The sequence below is a fragment of the Anolis carolinensis genome, chromosome 1 (assembly GCF_035594765.1).
Source record: "Anolis carolinensis isolate JA03-04 chromosome 1, rAnoCar3.1.pri, whole genome shotgun sequence".
Lineage (NCBI taxonomy): Eukaryota > Metazoa > Chordata > Lepidosauria > Squamata > Dactyloidae > Anolis > Anolis carolinensis.
This window is the reverse complement of record NC_085841.1, coordinates 116226318-116244627: the sequence shown is the minus strand read 5'-3', so window position 1 is coordinate 116244627 and position 18310 is coordinate 116226318. Positions and strand designations below refer to the sequence as shown.

General features: G+C 38.9%; 1 protein-coding gene across 3 annotated transcripts in view; it reads right to left on the bottom strand.

Annotated features, from left to right (window-relative positions):
- The window catches only part of snx14 (sorting nexin 14), a 50269-nt gene that overhangs the window by 2187 nt on the left and 29772 nt on the right, over positions 1-18310 (bottom strand). For all 3 annotated transcript variants that reach the window (XM_003215541.4, XM_016997400.2, XM_008119682.3), the window contains 14 exons: positions 16179-16303; positions 15401-15459; positions 14887-15016; positions 13268-13466; positions 12825-12908; positions 12367-12467; positions 12035-12146; positions 11072-11112; positions 10826-10945; positions 5611-5734; positions 4476-4640; positions 4028-4123; positions 3057-3148; positions 1393-1452 (listed from right to left, as the gene is read on the bottom strand). In XM_003215541.4, coding sequence (XP_003215589.1) covers positions 1393-1452; positions 3057-3148; positions 4028-4123; positions 4476-4640; positions 5611-5734; positions 10826-10945; positions 11072-11112; positions 12035-12146; positions 12367-12467; positions 12825-12908; positions 13268-13466; positions 14887-15016; positions 15401-15459; positions 16179-16303 — 1508 coding nt within the window. The remainder of the gene's footprint in view (positions 1-1392; positions 1453-3056; positions 3149-4027; positions 4124-4475; positions 4641-5610; positions 5735-10825; positions 10946-11071; positions 11113-12034; positions 12147-12366; positions 12468-12824; positions 12909-13267; positions 13467-14886; positions 15017-15400; positions 15460-16178; positions 16304-18310) is intronic.

Below are 18310 nucleotides of genomic sequence, written 5' to 3'. Positions count from 1 at the left end.
GAATTAAGCAGCCCTCCAAATGTAGAACTGCAGTTCCACTTTTCTGGATTAGCAAATGGCAAAGAATCCTAGTAGTCATAATTCAAAAACTCTGAGAGCAGCAGCATTACCCTCCCAATTTAAAACTGTTTTTCTGATGCCCTAGACACACTGTTGGTGTCAGACTAGCATGATGCCCCCACTGGAATTTGATTCCAAGCTCACTAAAGAGAACCAAGAAATCAGATGTGCTGTGGACATCAAAATAGACCAATTGGCAGTTTCAGAAACTATTTTACTAAAACATAAGTGAACTATGGCCAAGATACATACTGCTTAATTCTCAGTATGAGTATCTGCATGTCAATTGTGCTACGTGTTCTTGACCTGAATCACAATACTGGGAAACCAAATACTAAGAAACCAAATGTGACAGAGTACTATTACTGCCAATTTTGATGAGGTAGATGGATGCACATCAGCCAAGAATACCCATTTGCACATGTAACAGTATATAGACCTCTCTTTCAACTATCTTGAATTAAATGCAGATGTCCTCTATTTCATCTGCATTCAATATGCATGTATTGGACAAAAATGCCCAACCACTTCTATGAGGAAGTTTGTATTCCTGATTTGTAACTGTAACCATGATTAAATCAAAGCTTTATTTTCCTCAGAAGAGCAATATGTAATTATGTATTCATTTTTTTCTACACAGTGGGTCTTTGGTATCTGCTAGGGTTTGGTTCCAGGGCCCCCTGTGGATGCCAAAATCTATGGATCCTAAAGTCCCACGAGACACAATGGGGTAGGAAAATGGCATCCCTTATATTTGTGGAGCCCCTGGTGGCACAGTGGATTAAACCAATGAGCTGCTGAACTTGCTGACTGCAAGGTCAGCGGTTTGAATCCGGGGAGAGGGGTGAGCTCCTGCTGTTAGCCCCAGCTTCTGCCGCCTTTGCAGTTCGAAAACATGCAAATGTGAGTAGATCAACAGGTACCGCTCCAGCAAGAAGGTAACAACACTCCATGCAGTCATGCCAGCTACATGACCTTTGAGGTATCTACGGACAACACTGGCTTTTCGGCTTAGAAATGGAGATGAGCACCAACCCCCACAGTCGGACACGACTAGACTTAATATCTGGGGAAAACCTTTACCTTTAATATATTAAATGGCAAAAATCAAGGTTCCTGGGATGTATTTATTTTAGTTTGGAATATTTTCAAGACATGAATGCAGAATCCATGGATATGGAGGAACAATTGTGTATATAAACTGTATACAAAACTTATGGTTTAGAAGTCAGTTACTTCAATTTATTGAGCAAGAAAAAAGTTCATAAGCTGTTAAAATACACCTGGAATCACAAAAACAAGGAGTTAATATGTGTCTGTCTCATTACTGACCTCATTACTCAGCTCTGGAAATAGCTCCTGAATTCCAATATCCAGAAGAACATACGTTAACTGAAAATGAAATGCAAAGAGATTTATAAAATAACCTCCAGTGATCAAATCCTGAGTGCTCCCTGCATGTATCTAGGAATGGAGTCCAAAGGAATCACTAGTCACATAACAAAGACCTGCAAAAGTAAGTTGAACTAAAGCCAGACATCTACACTCCAACTCTTTCCTCTTCATCAGTGGTTCCCAACCTTTTTTTGACCAGGGGCCTCTGTACCAGGGACCATACTCCAACATCAGTACCAAAAGGGTTACGAATCAGTTTTTGGTCAACTTTAGATTCAGTTTGGTTATTTGCGGTACTGATTCAGAAAACTGTATTGGATAGACCACAGAAGCTCTAGTTTCTGATACAGAATATATGCCATCCAGTAGTCGCCATCTGCTCACCCACAGAAAACCATATTTATTAAGCCTCAGCAATATACCACTTTCACATGGCTTATTTCAGCCAACCTGGCTACATGCTTTCTTTTCTCTTCAGGCTCCTTATCCTGGCTGATCTCTGAAAAAGCCATTTCAGCTTTTTTCCTGCTCTCCCTTACTATACTTCTGCCATTAACTGAAACCCAGAGGAGCCTCAACAGGACAACAAACAGCAAGCATTACCTTGAAGATTCCCTCTCCCATCTTTTGTCCCTTTTGTACTCCGCTCACAAAGGAAGGTACAGGTGATGGGTCAAGGAAAGTGGGTTATAGTTTTAGAGGAGGAATTGGTGAGCTAGATAAGAAGGCTCTGCAGGGCATATCTAACATGTAAGCTGCAAGTTTACCACCTGTCTTAAAACTAGTTTATCTACATTTATGCTATTCATATATGCATAAATATGCAGCCAAGATAAGATGAACAGGCAGTAAGATAGTTCCTTTATTCAGTGAAATCTCAAGTGGGAAATTTCATAAGTGTACTGCATTCCCATCATCATCAGGGTCTATCAAGGGTCAAAATAGTAGCAGCAAGGATAGATAGTCCCAGATGTACAGCTTTGTTGGATGGATATACAGTGCTTGTTTGGTCTTTCATGTATCCTCAAAGAGCTAGTATCTGGAATATAGCATACATTTGTGGTAGGTCTGAGAACATCTTTTCTGGTCCTTCTTTTTCCTACTGTGTATTACAGGTAAGGCAGAATTGCTTATTCACATGATCTAGCAGTGAATCACACTTCTATATTATGTAGTGTAGTAGGCAACTAATGTTGCCAAACCCAGCTTTCAATAAATTAAGTGCCTTCTTGGGCAGAGGTTCTCAACCTGTGGGCCCCCAGGTGTTTTCGCCTACAACTCCCAGAAATCCCAGCCAATTTAACAGATGTTAGGATTTCTGGGAGCTGAAGGCCAAAACATCTGGGGACCCGCAGGTTGAGAACTACTGTTCTTGGGAAACAGAAGTGAATAGTCAAGGGTACAGTTACTATTTAATATGCCTTACAAGAGAGAAAACTTTACTTCTCATAGGCAAGTAGTTTACCATGTGTCTGTTCTTACTCATTGAGACACCAGTATAATGATCTAGTACTGTAGAATTTCTGCAGCAGTATGGACAAAAAAATAAAATTAAGCTAGTTAAAGTATTAGACATCACTCTCTTTTATAAAAGCGCTTACCTGTTTGTTAAGCACTGGCTGCTGTAATCCATCAAACAGAAGTCTGATGCCTTCGTATTTGGCCTCCTCTCCAAGGCACTTCCCTATCAAATCTAAACAAAGGGTGGAGACAAACAGATATAAATTGAGGGAGGATTAGAAATTCTTAAATCCTCTGTTTTTTCAAATAGTCAAAATATTTATTCTGCAAGACGTCAAACGGCTGATTCTAACAAAACATTTTGGCTAGCTCAGTAACAATGTGTGTTCAAGTAACTGGGGCATTCCTACTGTGTGTATTGTCCTGGAGAGTAAGCACGGAGTGTCCCAATTGCACATCTGAAATGTACCATGAACAAATGCTTAGGATTTAGTCCACTCTGTTCAACTAAAACAATGGATCAGGTGTGTCCATCAGCCTTTAATCTGCATTATCTTCTCTGCCATGTCAGTTTTGGCTACACAATTTGGTATATGATTTGGGGTCAACCCAGGTGAGTTAACTATAGAATTTGCTCCTAGTACAAATTCTCTCTAATTTATGCAAAATTGGAGAGAAAATCCAACTTTGCATTTGCCATTGTGCTGTTTGGCCTCATAAATACTGTATGTGCAAAAGGTTCTAAACTGAGAACTGGAAAGGGGAATATATGCTCTTGCTCATGTTACTGGACCTCTTGGGAGCATTCATGACTTCTGGGATGCTCAGTGAGTACAGGATGAAGGAATTACCCTTGTATAGTGGTTCTAGTACTTTATGGTCAAACAACTTTAGGAGGCAGTATTAGGTGACCAATGGGAAATGAACAAGAATCACGTGGGATATTCCTTAGGGCCTTGTGGGTTTAGCAATGCAATCTGATGCATCTTGAACAACTGCATTTCTAATGCTTATATCATTTTGAAATATAGAAAACTGTGGGAAAGGATATTTAGAAGAATATAGACAAATATCTTGATGGAATGACAGCTCATGTCACAACACCACAAACCTGGAATGTATTTCATCATTTCATCAAAGGTCTGCTTTGCTCGTTTGTGCTTATCTTGAAGAGGCCGATGCTCAGAGTTCTCACAGAACACAGCATCTGAACGGGAAAGCAGAAAAATACTTTTAAGGCATCATAGACCACTATGCAACCTAGATTTTAATTATTTTAGATGATTTTATCAGTTAAATGAAAAGCACTTGACTATTAAGCCCTTCTTAATTAGAAGTCCCTTATTTAACCCTTGCTCCTTCTCAGGATACTTAACTAACAGCTCCTTCAAATTCTCATTTTAATTAAAAGTCCTTCATTTAGTACTTTGCTCTAGTTGCTTTTTACAGCACAAAAAGAAGAAACAATCATTCAGAAAAGCTTCTACAAGAACATATGGAGCAAAAGCTGGTATTATTCACAGACCATGGACCTGTCGGAGCATAATTGGGACACTAACCTCTTAAAAGTGTGATAAGTGACACCAAACGGTGCTCCTGAAAGAGCTGCTCTAGCTTGTACCGCAGGTAATAGTCAGTGTATGCCTCTAAGGTGTTTTTGAAGAGAATCCGCCCTCCCATCAGGATGTGATGAAGCCAGTCAGGTATATGGAAAACCACTCTACCTATAAGGTCAACGTTGTTACATATACGGTAGTTAATAAATGAGAAATGCTGTGCATCTTTAATGTCTGCAATCACAGTTTTTGAATAACTCAGATTTCAGACTGCCAACCCTCTGATTGTGCTCTCATGTTCCAAATGTCATTACAATTAAGAAAGTCTCCAAAGTACAACATGGCACGTAGAGAAGTTTTCAGGCCCTGGGGCTTTTCTGATTTATTAAGATACTCCAATGGGTTTTGGAGTAGCAACATGACTATTACACTTGGACCCTGGCTTAAAATATTTAGATTTGGTAGGTAAATAGCAGTAACTTTTAGCCAAGCATTTTTCCTTCCAGCCTCCTTTCCCCACTGAACAGGACTGTGAGAATTAGCTACATGATGTAGCTCATCATGATCTCCTGTTTTATTGCTTTCAGCAACAGGATCCCCACAATCTTGATCGACTTTTACTACGGTGAATGCAAAAGATAATGCTCTTCCATACATAGACGAATGACAACAGTTGAAGACTCTTCATAAGACATTATTTCCTATTTGAGCTAGATCAGAATCCCAATCCTGATGTTAAAGTGCATTACATTACCTGCACTTCTTATCCAATATTATTTCCTACTCCTTCATTCAAATAGATATTAGACTAAACAGAGAAGCAGGGTTGTATAATCTAGTATAACTGTCAAGATAAGTGTCAAAGTGGTTGCCAAACATAATTTCATTTATATAGGTCCCAAAGCTCCCACAGTAGCTTATATTCATTCACACACACATGCACGCGCACGAATAATGAAAACAGGGTCAAATCCACTTTCACCCTCATGATCTTGAAAATCAGAAGTATTTGCTATTAGCACAAACCCTCAATGCATAAAAATTGCTGCTAAAAAGCAAGAATAATCTGTTGTGTTAGCATTAATATTTTAATTTCTTGGATACTTCATGCTAAGAAAATTAAGAAACAATTTCTCACCAATATACATTAAGTAGTCATAGACTCCTTCAACAGTCATCATTTGCATAAAGTAGTTCTGATTTTGTCTTCTCTCTAAGTTCTCTGAACGGTTTGCATTGTTCTTGTAGAGTTCATTAAAAAGCTAAAATCAAAGAGGATTGTAGTATTAAAACAAACAAATATTAGGAAAACTCATCAGCAAAAAAGATTATTCTATAGTAACTTTCTGCTGGTTTTAATGTAACCAGTGACATTTTTTCTTGCACAAGTAGAAGCTGTAAGAAGTTTTGAAGTGGTATTTTATATAGAACAAAAATGAAGTTCTGTCTTTTCATCAGCCACATTTCAAAGCTAAAGCCGCAGCTTGCTCAATTTGTACACATTTTGTAGCTCTGTCAACTAATACTCTAGCCCTGATGAGAGCAACTTTGCTTTTTCAGGGTGCTTCATTTTGGCACTGTGAAATTACAATAAAATATTCTCAAAGACAACTGAGGCCAATCAAAAATAGAAACAATGATGTTTTCCACATCATTTAATGAGTTGTTGGGACTGGAGTAACACTGGTTTCCCCCAATACATTGCTTGTAATACAAAAAGTGGGAATGTAGGAAGTGGGAAACTTAAGTTCAGAGCACCCCAGTCTGTGCTCACACTGTAAGCCCTCCCCCTCACTTTTTTCTTATATCCCCCTCTCCCTTCTCGCCCCATCCCTACCCCCTTGAGATCCAGGTTGTTGTGCTTAAAGACCCTGCAAAGTCCTGGTCCTTCTTTTCATAGATTTGTTTTTTCGACCCTTTTAAATAACTGTACTATATTACCAGAACCATTAATTTGATGCATGGTTGAAAGAGAAGACCACATGTTGAATGTACGGCCCTGAATATCATTTGGAAATATCTAAACTCCAGGTTGTCCAAAAGTAAGTTGCTAAAAAGTGGAAGAGTTCTATAACTACAGGGTCAAAAGGGTAATTAACTCTTGATTTACCTATCAATAGCTATCCCTGTAAACAATGTTGTATGTAAACAAGTGAGATTCAACAGCCATTTCTGCTTTTCTGTGAGTTGCTTTTTTTAAGGCACCCTCCCTGAATTAGTAGAATTTATTTTTATTTGGGTATAATATGCACAAGAGCCAGCATGGTTTAGTAGCTTGGGTCTTAATCTATGACACTAGAGGCCAGGGCTTGAATCACCTTGCGCAAATCACACTCTCTCAATCTCAGAGGGAGGGAAAGGCATAAAAGGTAAAGGTTTCCCCTTGACATTAAGTCTAGTCATGTCTGACTCTGGGGGTTGGTGGTCATCTCCATTTCTAAGCTGAAGAACCAGCGTTGTCCGTAGACGCCTCCAAGGTCTGGTGGCTGGCATGACCGCATGGAGCACTGTGACCTCCCCACCAAAGCAATACCTATTGATCTACTCACGTTTGCATGTTTTTGAACTGCTAGGTTGGCAGAAGCTGGGGCTAACAACAGGAGCTCATCCCATTCTGCGGATTCAAACCGCCATTTAGCAAGTTCTGCAGCTTAGCAGTTTAACCCGCTGTGCCACTGCATACATGCCTCTAAATGCATCTTACCAAGAAAAACCCTGTGATAGGTTAGCCTTAGGGTTGCCATAAGTTGGAAACAATTTAAAGGCACACAACAACTAGCAAGTTGATATCTAGCCACTGGTTTGTTAAAACTAGCATTTGAGTGATTGGATTTCATGCAGAACAACTTCAGAGACTGCTACTTAAAGAGTGCCTCTTCCAAACAGATGCTGCTTTCTATTGTAATCTGGTTTGCTTTTCTTTGACCACCCATCTGTCTGGCAAGAGTCAGCGGCACTCCATAGGTCACACTGAAATTCCACATATGGCAAATCAAGATGGGACAATTAACTTCAGGTACTGGTTTGGATCAGGACTTGCTGGCCTAACAGGAGCAGCTCATTAATTCATGCTGGTATTTTCTGGAACATTTTTATTTTTCAGTACAGGTACTAGCATGTCCTAGAGGAAAGCTGGGTATATTTCACCTGCTGATTCCAAAAAAGGTACAGTAGAGTCTCACTTATCCAAGCCTCGCTTATCCAAGCCTCTGGATAATCCAAGCCATTTCTGTAGTCAATGTTTTCAATATATCATGATATTTTGGTGTTAAATTCATAAATACAGCAATTACAACATAACATTACTGCGTATTGAACTACTTTTTCTGTCAAATTTGTTGTATAACATGAAGTTTTGGTGCTTAATTTGTAAAATCATAATCTAATTTGATGTTTAATAGGTTTTTCCTTAATCCCTCCTTATTATCCAAGATATTCGCTTATCCAAGCTTCTGCCGGCCCGTTTAGCTTGGATAAGTGAGACTCTACTGTACCACTTTTTCCTATCCACAGTAGTTTTTGAGATACAGAAGTTATGCCATATACCAGTCGCTATCTGCTTTCCCATAGAAAACCATGATAAGCATATCTACGGAATAAGAGTTGATAAAGTCTATTCAATGCCATTTTCTGAATCAGTATCCCAATAACCCCAGGAACAGGCCGAAAAACCAAGATACTAAGTATTTTTCTTGGTCTGACTATGTAATTTTTATACAGCATATAATTGGGGTTGTTGTATGTCTTTCGGGCTGTGTGGCCATGTTCCAGAAGCATTCTCTCCTGACGTTTCGCCCACATCTATGGCAGGCATCCTCAGAGGTTGTGAGGTATGGAGAAAACTAAGCAAAGAGGTTAATATATATCTGTGGAAAGTCTAGGGTGAGAGAGGTCAGTGTGAATGTGTAGTTAATCACTTAAATTAGCATTGAAAAGCTTATCTGCTGTCTTCTTCCTGCCTCTGGGGCATCCTTTGTTTAGAGTCGTTAACTGCCCTTGGTTGATTCATGTCTGGAAACCCTCTGTTTTCAGAGTATTGCTTTTTATTTACTGTTCTGATTTTTGAGTTTTGTAATACTGGTAGCCAGATTTTGTTCATTTTCATGGTTTCTTCCTTTCTGTTGAAGTTGTCCACATGCTTGTGGATTTCAATGGCTTCTCTGTGTAGTCTGACATGATAGTTGTTAGAATGGTCCAGCATTTTTGTGTTCTCAAATAGTATTCTGTGTCCAGGCTGGTTCATCAAATGCTCTGCTATGGCTGATTTCTCTGGTTGAATTAGTCTGCAGTGCCTTTCATGTTCTTTGACTCTTGTTTGGGCGCTGCGTTTGGTGGTCCCTATGTAGACTTGTCCACAGCTGCATGGTATCCGGTAGACTCCTGCAGAAGAGAGAGGATCCCTCTTGTCCTTCGCTGACCGTAGCATTTGTTGGATTTTCTTCGTGGGTCTGTAGATAGTTTGTAGGTTGTGCTTCTTCATCAGCTTCCCTATGCGGTCAGTAGTTCCCTTGATGTATGGTAAGAACACCTTTCCTCTGGGTGGATCTTTGTCTTGACTCTCCTGGCTTGTTCTTGGCCTTGCAGCTCTTCTGATGTCTGTGGTGGAGTATCCATTGGCCTGTAGAGCCCAGTTTAGGTGGTTGAGTTCACCTTGGAGGAGGTGAGGTTCGCAGATTCTTTGTGCACGGTCTGTCAGGGCTTTGATTGTGCTCCTTTTTTGACTTGGGTGATGGTTGGAGTTTTTATGAAGGTATCTATCTGTGTGTGTAGGTTTTCTGTAAACTGTAGCTGACACCCTCACACTAATCCCAGTAGCTGACACCCTCACACTAATCAAACAAAACTTCCCAGAAGACATCACAGCCCTGTTTCACCATTGCCTCACCACTAGCTACTTTCAGTGGGACACTGGATTCTATGAACAGAAGGATGGAGTGGCCATGGGGAGCCCTCTCAGCCCAGTAGTAGCAAATTTCTATATGGAATACTTTGAAAAACAGGCCCTAGAAACAGCACCAAAAAAGCCCACTGTTTGGTTCAGATACGTAGATGACACCTTCACAATTTGGAGCCATGGAGAGGAAGAACTCAGCAAGTTCCTGGACCATCTTAACAGCATCCACCCAAACATCCAATTCACCATGGAAAAAGAAAAGGAAGGAAAACTGCCATTTCTAGATGTTCTGGTCATCCGCAAACCCAATCAACAATTGGGCCACACAGTTTACAGAAAACCTACACACACAGATAGATACCTTCATAAAAACTCCAACCATCACCCAAGTCAAAAAAGGAGCACAATCAAAGCCCTGACAGACCGTGCACAAAGAATCTGCGAACCTCACCTCCTCCAAGGTGAACTCAACCACCTAAACTGGGCTCTACAGGCCAATGGATACTCCACCACAGACATCAGAAGAGCTGCAAGGCCAAGAACAAGCCAGGAGAGTCAAGACAAAGATCCACCCAGAGGAAAGGTGTTCTTACCATACATCAAGGGAACTACTGACCGCATAGGGAAGCTGATGAAGAAGCACAACCTACAAACTATCTACAGACCCACGAAGAAAATCCAACAAATGCTACGGTCAGCGAAGGACAAGAGGGATCCTCTCTCTTCTGCAGGAGTCTACCGGATACCATGCAGCTGTGGACAAGTCTACATAGGGACCACCAAACGCAGCGCCCAAACAAGAGTCAAAGAACATGAAAGGCACTGCAGACTAATTCAACCAGAGAAATCAGCCATAGCAGAGCATTTGATGAACCAGCCTGGACACAGAATACTATTTGAGAACACAAAAATGCTGGACCATTCTAACAACTATCATGTCAGACTACACAGAGAAGCCATTGAAATCCACAAGCATGTGGACAACTTCAACAGAAAGGAAGAAACCATGAAAATGAACAAAATCTGGCTACCAGTATTACAAAACTCAAAAATCAGAACAGTAAATAAAAAGCAATACTCTGAAAACAGAGGGTTTCCAGACATGAATCAACCAAGGGCAGTTAACGACTCTAAACAAAGGATGCCCCAGAGGCAGGAAGAAGACAGCAGATAAGCTTTTCAATGCTAATTTAAGTGATTAACTACACATTCACACTGACCTCTCTCACCCTAGACTTTCCACAGATATATATTAACCTCTTTGCTTAGTTTTCTCCATACCTCACAACCTCTGAGGATGCCTGCCATAGATGTGGGCGAAACGTCAGGAGAGAATGCTTCTGGAACATGGCCACACAGCCCGAAAGACATACAACAACCCTGTGATCCCGGCCATGAAAGCCTTCGACAACACAGCATATAATTGTTTCTCAGTCTAACCCCAGAAGACATACTATACCTTTTTGTTGTTTTCAGACGTAGGACTGAGAATAGTAAGTTCTGGTTTACTTGGCTTAGGCTTAGGAGGTTCACAGGAATTAATAAAATTTATAATAAATGGCTCCAAGTGCTGGCCTTTCTGAAATTAACCAAACAATAGCTGTAAGGGGTACAGTTTCAAAATAAAAAAAACATAGGATAAATCCACAAGTATCTTTTAATAAAAATATACTGATTACAAGCCTAAAGAAGAATTTCCACCCACCTCTTTCATTAGTTTTCCAGGAACAGATTTTATAATTTTGCCTGAAATTGAAAATTAACAGAAATTTTTTAAAAAAAATTAATTGCTTTTTCCACAACAAAATTGATACCTCCATAATTTTTGGGCCCTGTTTGTTATCTCTTGAAAACTATAAAGCGGATATTGCTCATTGTGTGAAAAGACTATGCTTCATATTGTTTTGCCTTAAGAATTTAATGCAACTAGGTGCATTCATACTACAGCAAAAATGAATAATAGCAGAAAAAATATAAAAGTTTAAGCTACCAGTTTTACTTTATAAGATTTTTTGTCATATCAACGTTTGCCTACTTATCAACATCTAGTAAGTAGTCAGTCCAAACTGTGAAATATAAACTGAGTACACAATACATTTGAAAGTCTAGTTTTGGATTCAGACCTGCTCTTCTGGAAACAAAGGATTTTATTCAATGAATGGTCCCCCCCCCCCCCCCACCCAACTGCTGGTGAAGTTCAGGGTGGGATGAAAAGTGAAGTTTGCTGATTCCACACATGCTCTTGACTGAATCCCATACTATTTTAGTATGTTTCTTAACTTCAGAAACTGAGGGGTCAAGGGCTTCAGGGGAAAATGATGGAAATCACTTCCACACATTCCATTCTGTAAGTGGAACCCCAACCCATGGGCACAATTCCAGTTTAAACAACTCTGGATCTACACTAGATATTTCTGCACACCTTCAGAATGTTGAAGTTACACAATCTATTTTTAAGACTTCTTTTACAGAGATGCAACAAGGAGCGTGATTTCTGTATTCTGAGTGAAACATCCTGTTTTCATTTATTCTAAATCACACCAGGCTTACAGAGAAAACAATAGCAGCTTGGCAAAAGACATTGTATCTATTCCATGGAATTCGGAATGTGGGGTGAGCACTTGGAAAAACTTGGCAAAAGAGATTCCCCTAACAGCTTTGTACATACCAAGGTTTACATCAGGCAACATTTTGTCAAGAAATTGTGTTTCACCACCATTGGGAGACAAGAAGTCAGCCAGAAGTTGGCTGTTGCTTAGTTCTGGATGTTGAGAAAGTTTCTATTAAAGAGACAAAATGGAAAGAAAATGAAATTATGAGCCTCTCTCCAATAATGGCAGTCTTAAAACAACTTGAATTCTTTGCTAGGTAATGATGAATGCAAAGAGTCTGCATACAAAAGCCATGTCATATCCTGGTGAATGACAGGTGACTGCTTAAGGAGAAAGCTGATGTTTGACTATCTATGCTACAAGAGCACAACTGGTGTTTTCTTCCTACCTGCAGGTATTCCTGAAACTCTTCTCTCTTTGACTTTAGGAATTCATAGTTCTTTGGTCCAATGATCCTCTTTGAAGGAAGCTGAGCATCAGGAAATGTACCTGATAAAACAGGAAAATATAGTAGATTTATTAAAATATTGATATATATTTAGGACATTTTTAATGAAAAGAATAAACATATATTAAATCATTTATCACAAAATCAAGATAACGTAAAACCAGTTAAAACAGTTTAGAATAATGTTGACAATAGCTTATATGTAAATTGGATATAATTAACTAGGACTTGGTGACTTTAATAAAAAGCCATACTTTGACCTTGTACTGGAATGATACCAGCATTTGGTCCAACTAAGTGCCATAGCAAAGGATGCCCTCTCAGATATTCTCTCACACTGCACTGCTCCCAAATTGTAATACGAATTTATTTCAAACTCTTGGAGGAAGTAAACGTACCATGAAATTCTGTTAGCTTTGATTCAAGGACGTAAAACTCCAGATACCTTCTGTAAACAGACCAGTGCTCAGGTTTATGCCCAACTGAAAATGCAAGCAGATTTATTATTCCCCTCTAAGAATACTTAAAATGTCCTGTAAATAAATATAACAAGAGAAAAAGTATTCAATTAAATTAAACACAGGTATTATAAAAAAAATGACATGCTACAGACTTACATGAACATACTTAAAATACCATTTCAATTACTGTAATTTACTAAGAAAGTATTCAAGCCATCCGAAAGAGTGTAATATTCCAGAATCATATATAATAAATTCCAGAAAATACATTGGTATGTGTTGGTGGGCCATATTTTAAATTTTTAACGCACCTTAGAAGTGTGAGATCTAAAGTAGTATGCATGTCAGGTGCATCAGACAGGTACACTCAGACTATCTACCTGCCATTCTGTCATTCCTCTCCACATCAATGCAAAATACTGGAATTCTCTCCCTTCTCTCTTTCCTTTCATAGGAATCTTCAAAGAAGTCCACATATGGAATGGTAATTTTCCAAGCGGCAAGATTACGAGGTGTATTTGGCGCGCTAAGTGCTTCCACAGGAGAATCATCTTCCATTACCATAATGCCTTCTTCAATCTACAGGGAATGATGTACCAAAAGAATACTTTGAGCTACTACTAAAGTTGTAATATTTAACATTTAGGAGAAGTATACTCAATTCTATGTGTTGTCGAGGGCTTATTCTGGAACATGGCCATACAGCCCAGAAAATACACAAAAACTCTATACTCAATTCTTTTTTTCCTCCATTTCAGAAAGAGTTCTCTTTGCCCTGAAAACCTCCACCTGACATCTGCACGTACATCAAGAAACATAGGACACCTTTTCCAACTGGTATAACGAACATATCTTCTGGCTTGCCCCCCCAAAAAAGACTATAGTCATGGAATGCAATACATAAATGTGGAAAAATGTTTATCTCTTTTGTTCAATGGGCTATTTTGTATGTTATTCATAAAAGGTTATGTTGCCCCAGAGACCATGTTCAAACTCTACACTGCAATCTCTAACACTAGCAGTTTTATATGTTCTCGGCTGACTTATTATATGAGTTGGGACAATTGCCTAATGTGAATTCTCATGAGTAAACCACATTCCAAGTTGCTAAGGTGATTGCAAGAACTGGAAAGCAGGAGAAATAAATAAACAAAACAGGGTTAACAACAGTCAGTTTGAACTTCTATCTAGAGACAGAAAGTGTGGAATTTAAATTATTTAGCAATTCCCTGGATTCCACTGAACACATTAGCTTGAATTGTGAGTTACCCTTCTGCAAAACGAGCGCCCCCTTATGACCATGAAAGGAACTTAATCAAGCAGTGAAGGCTCCTGCTCGGGAGGTGTTTGTAGATGTGTGTTTCAGAGTGAGCGAGAGAAAAAAAGATTTATTTCTTCACTCTTCAAATAATTTCTCACACTGTTCTAGAGGGTCCCCAAACCTATCAAAAAAAGATTGCAGTGAGGGGATAGCCAGCAAATTCATGACCACAACACTTCTGCTGGAAACATCCTAAGATACTACCCACTAATTATGTAACTTTGAATTTTTATGTAACACACACATTGATACTAAAGTATCATACTGATAAGAATTCTTTAAAAAAAGAAAAGAAAATCAAACAAAATCAATTATGTACATAAACAGTACCTAGTGTCCCATTCATTATATGAAGTTACTTTTACCACTACAAGGGGAAATTACAGCACACAACATTCTTAAGTACTTTTATTTACAGAATACAAAGAACTTGGAACAGAACTGTAGAAGTAGTAGGAAACTATAGTGAGTATTACTAAATATGAATATATTCATTTAAGTAATTTTAATGTGAAATCGTTAAATATATGTAAAGGAGTGGAGCTGCTGCTTACAGGATGTAACTCATGTGACCATGTCAGGAAACAGAAGCTATAAAACTATAAAATTGCAAGGTGGACCAGCATTCAATGGAATAGATGGGATAAGCAAGTCATTAGAATTCTTTGGGTTACTCACAAAGTCATCCTCTCCTTCACCGAGGCCATAGCTGGGCAGCACAGCCCCTTCCATTGTGGTACTCTTGAACACTCCTTTGATTTTGCTACTTATACTTCTGATTCCAGACTCTCCTTTCTTCTGGGAACTCCTGTATGTGTAATAAATAGGGAAATAAATATTGAAGAGTAATTCTAAGCAGAAGAGTAAGTCCAAGAACTTCCCAACTCTAAATATCTGCTCTAGATGGAAGGGAAGGTCTCAACAGCAGAGCACCGGGTAGTACAGAGGCATCATGTAGTCAGATTACTATGCATTGCACCTCATCAGGTTGGTCATATTTCAGAATGTTTGGTTTATTATTTTTCCCATTCTGACTTCTGAAGACAGTACAGTGTAAAACAAAAGATGCAATACATTTCAATTAAGAAATGTAAAGGGTAAATTCTCACAACTAGGTTTGATATCAGCCGAAAACACAGCTGACACCTGGTCTATTTCAAGCGTTCAAAACAACAAAGTAAGGTATACCCACTTGTTTGATTTGGAATTGCGCGTTGGGGATTCATCTTCTTTTAAGAGATACCTGAAAAACTAAGCCAGAAATTGGGAAGGGAATTATTAAGTACCAACTATCATCCTTTGTCATCCTATAACTGTTCTTAGAGCAACTTACGTAAATATAGATAATGCACAACCAAATATTCTAACCAATCCCCATACAGATGAGTCACATTAATTTCTACGACAATTAAAAAATGCCTTTTGAACCATAAGAGATTAAAACATAGTAAATGAGAATGACACAATGATTGAAAAAGCTTCATAGAGGCTGAACCACTTAAAGATACAAAAGAAACAGAATAAATGCACATTTTTTTTTAAAAAAAGTTGTGAGAATATAAAACTGTTTGCCTGATGCTGAAAGGGATATCAGGGCAGGCTACTGGTTGATATTTGTCGGGAACGATTTTCCATAAATGGTGACGGGGCTACTATAGGAAGGCTAGATTGTAATATCTTTGTTCATTTGGAGAGGTAACAAAGAGTAATGGTATCACTTTGAAAAACAATTCAACTTTAAAAAATGTTTGGAATGTGAGTTGATGATGTATTACTAATAAGAAAAGTTAAATTGAGTTTTGTGAGTAACGACATACATAAAAACATTCAAAATGTGCTAATGGATTTAAAAATAATGTTTCCTATGTCTGAGCCATTTTTAGTTTCTCTGCACTAAAAGGGCGATGCATTCCCGAGTTACCTGTGCAGAAAATTTAAAATTTAAACAACAAATTTAACTTCAGGCTTACTTCATCAGTGTGGCAGAATCTAGGTATGAAGACAGTCTCTAAGAGGGAAAAAACATGTTCAAAGGCTTCATAGAAGCATCTCATTGTTTGCAGTTTAACAACGTCAACATAGGGTCCTTCAGCAACTACAGGGGGAAAATGTGGAAAATATTAATCAGTATGATTGCAGTAGTGTGGAAAATGTCAGCCGTTACAAATATACTCAATTAAAAGAAAAAGAAAATAGCATTGTCAAGCAGAATCCAAATCTAATAACTTTTCTCTTCTACACCTTCTTTATGACCAGTGTCTAGGCAAAGCAGATTTTTTTTTTTACAGTTAGAAAGAAAACATGGCAAAAATAGCAAAAAGGAAAATTTGAATAGGAAGTCATAGGTGTACTCAGACACAGTGATTGTTAAGTTTCACAAGTTTACTTTCTTATGGGCATGAAAACATGGATCTATACCAGGAACAAGAAACTTCAGTGGATCCACAAAGTAATTTTCTGAACCCAGCCATATGGGGAAATGTGTGAGGAGTGATAAAAACATGAAGTCCACTTCTGGGTTTGAAAAGCTGGTATGTTTTGATATGAGTCAGTGTGCGGAGATACTGCAACCCTGTCGTACTGAATTATTGTACGCCACCTGGGCATAGGCCAAAAACTTTGACCAATTATCCTGTTGGTTGTTGGTGTAACATCTCAGGTATTGCTCCAGCACCTGGTTGACCCTCTCTGTTTGCTCGTCTGTCTGGGGGTGGTATGCTGTACTGAGGGCTTGCTTGGCTCCTAATTGGCGTAGAAACGCTTTCCAAAATCTGGAAACGAATACCGAGCCCCAGTCTGATGTGACTTTCAAGGGAGCCTGTCATGCCACGAGGAGGCAAAACATTACCTGCTGCCCTGTCTCTTTAAGATTCGAAAGGGGCGGAGCTTAGCCTTGGCTCCTGCCAGCCTGAAATGGCAGTTATTTTTGTCAGTTAGAATTTGTCAGTTGGTGAAGCACTGGAAGGAAGTGTAGGAAGTAAAAGGATCACAGAAATTCACGTCACGTTGGAACTGTATTCAAATTAGATTAAAAAGCCACAGACTACAGCAATAGAGAAAGCCATGTCAACATGTCAATAGAGAAAGCCATTTTGACTGTAGAGAGAGTGCAGTCATAGAGGGCAGCGCCATTTTGAAGGAACCTGAGGGAAGCCCTTTCGGAGGAAAATGTGGCTTTCAGGGCCACAATAGTTATTTTTAAGTCTAAAAAGCTTTAAGTCTCAGTAAAAGGACTGAGAATCTTAAAAGTTAGTGATCACTTTATTTAAGGGACTATTAGTAACGGACAGCAACAGGAGAATAAAAGACCTACATTCCAAAGTAACGGAGAATAGGCTATTCAGTCCTTTCTGTCCAAAAGCAATTCAGTCTAATATAAAGTGACACAAACTTCAGAAGACTTAAAGATGTCTGCTTCTTCCTCACAAAAGAGCAGAATATCTAAACCTACCTCAAAAATGTTGTCCTTCTGGCAAGATAAACTAGATTCCTTGAAACCTAAATATCAGAAGTCATGGCAGAGAATTTTAGATATGAGTCAAGCAAGCCATCGCTTTAGGCAGCAGAAAGAAATATTAGATTGTAAGGAAAGATTACAACATCAATACTGTGAGTGGATAACATATTCAGATAATATAATCTCTTTGCTTGAACATATGAAAACATCAGAATCTTTAAGTAATAAGGAAGAAATGTTGTCAGAGAGAGAGAGAAGGGAACTAGAATTTGATACCATCATGAATGATTTATCTAACAAAATATCAGAAGGTCAGGCAGAAGAAGACCCTGCCTCCCTTATGGAAACTGTTGATGAAGAACAAGTGCAACACATGTTTAGTAAAGACACAGATACAAAGTCAAACAGGTCTGTGTGTACATTAGCAGGCAAATCAAGATCATCTCACACATCCCATAGAACAGAAAGAACAAGAGGGATTTCTGTTCATAGTGGTTCTTCTGGCCAATCCCTTAGTCTGGTCATAAAGGCTAGGGCCGAGGCAGCTGCCGCAGTAAAACAAATAGAGTTTCTTAAGAAAAGACAGCAAATTGTTGCAGAGAAGGCAGAACTGGATGCCTTGGCCGCTGCCAAGAAGGCAGAAAT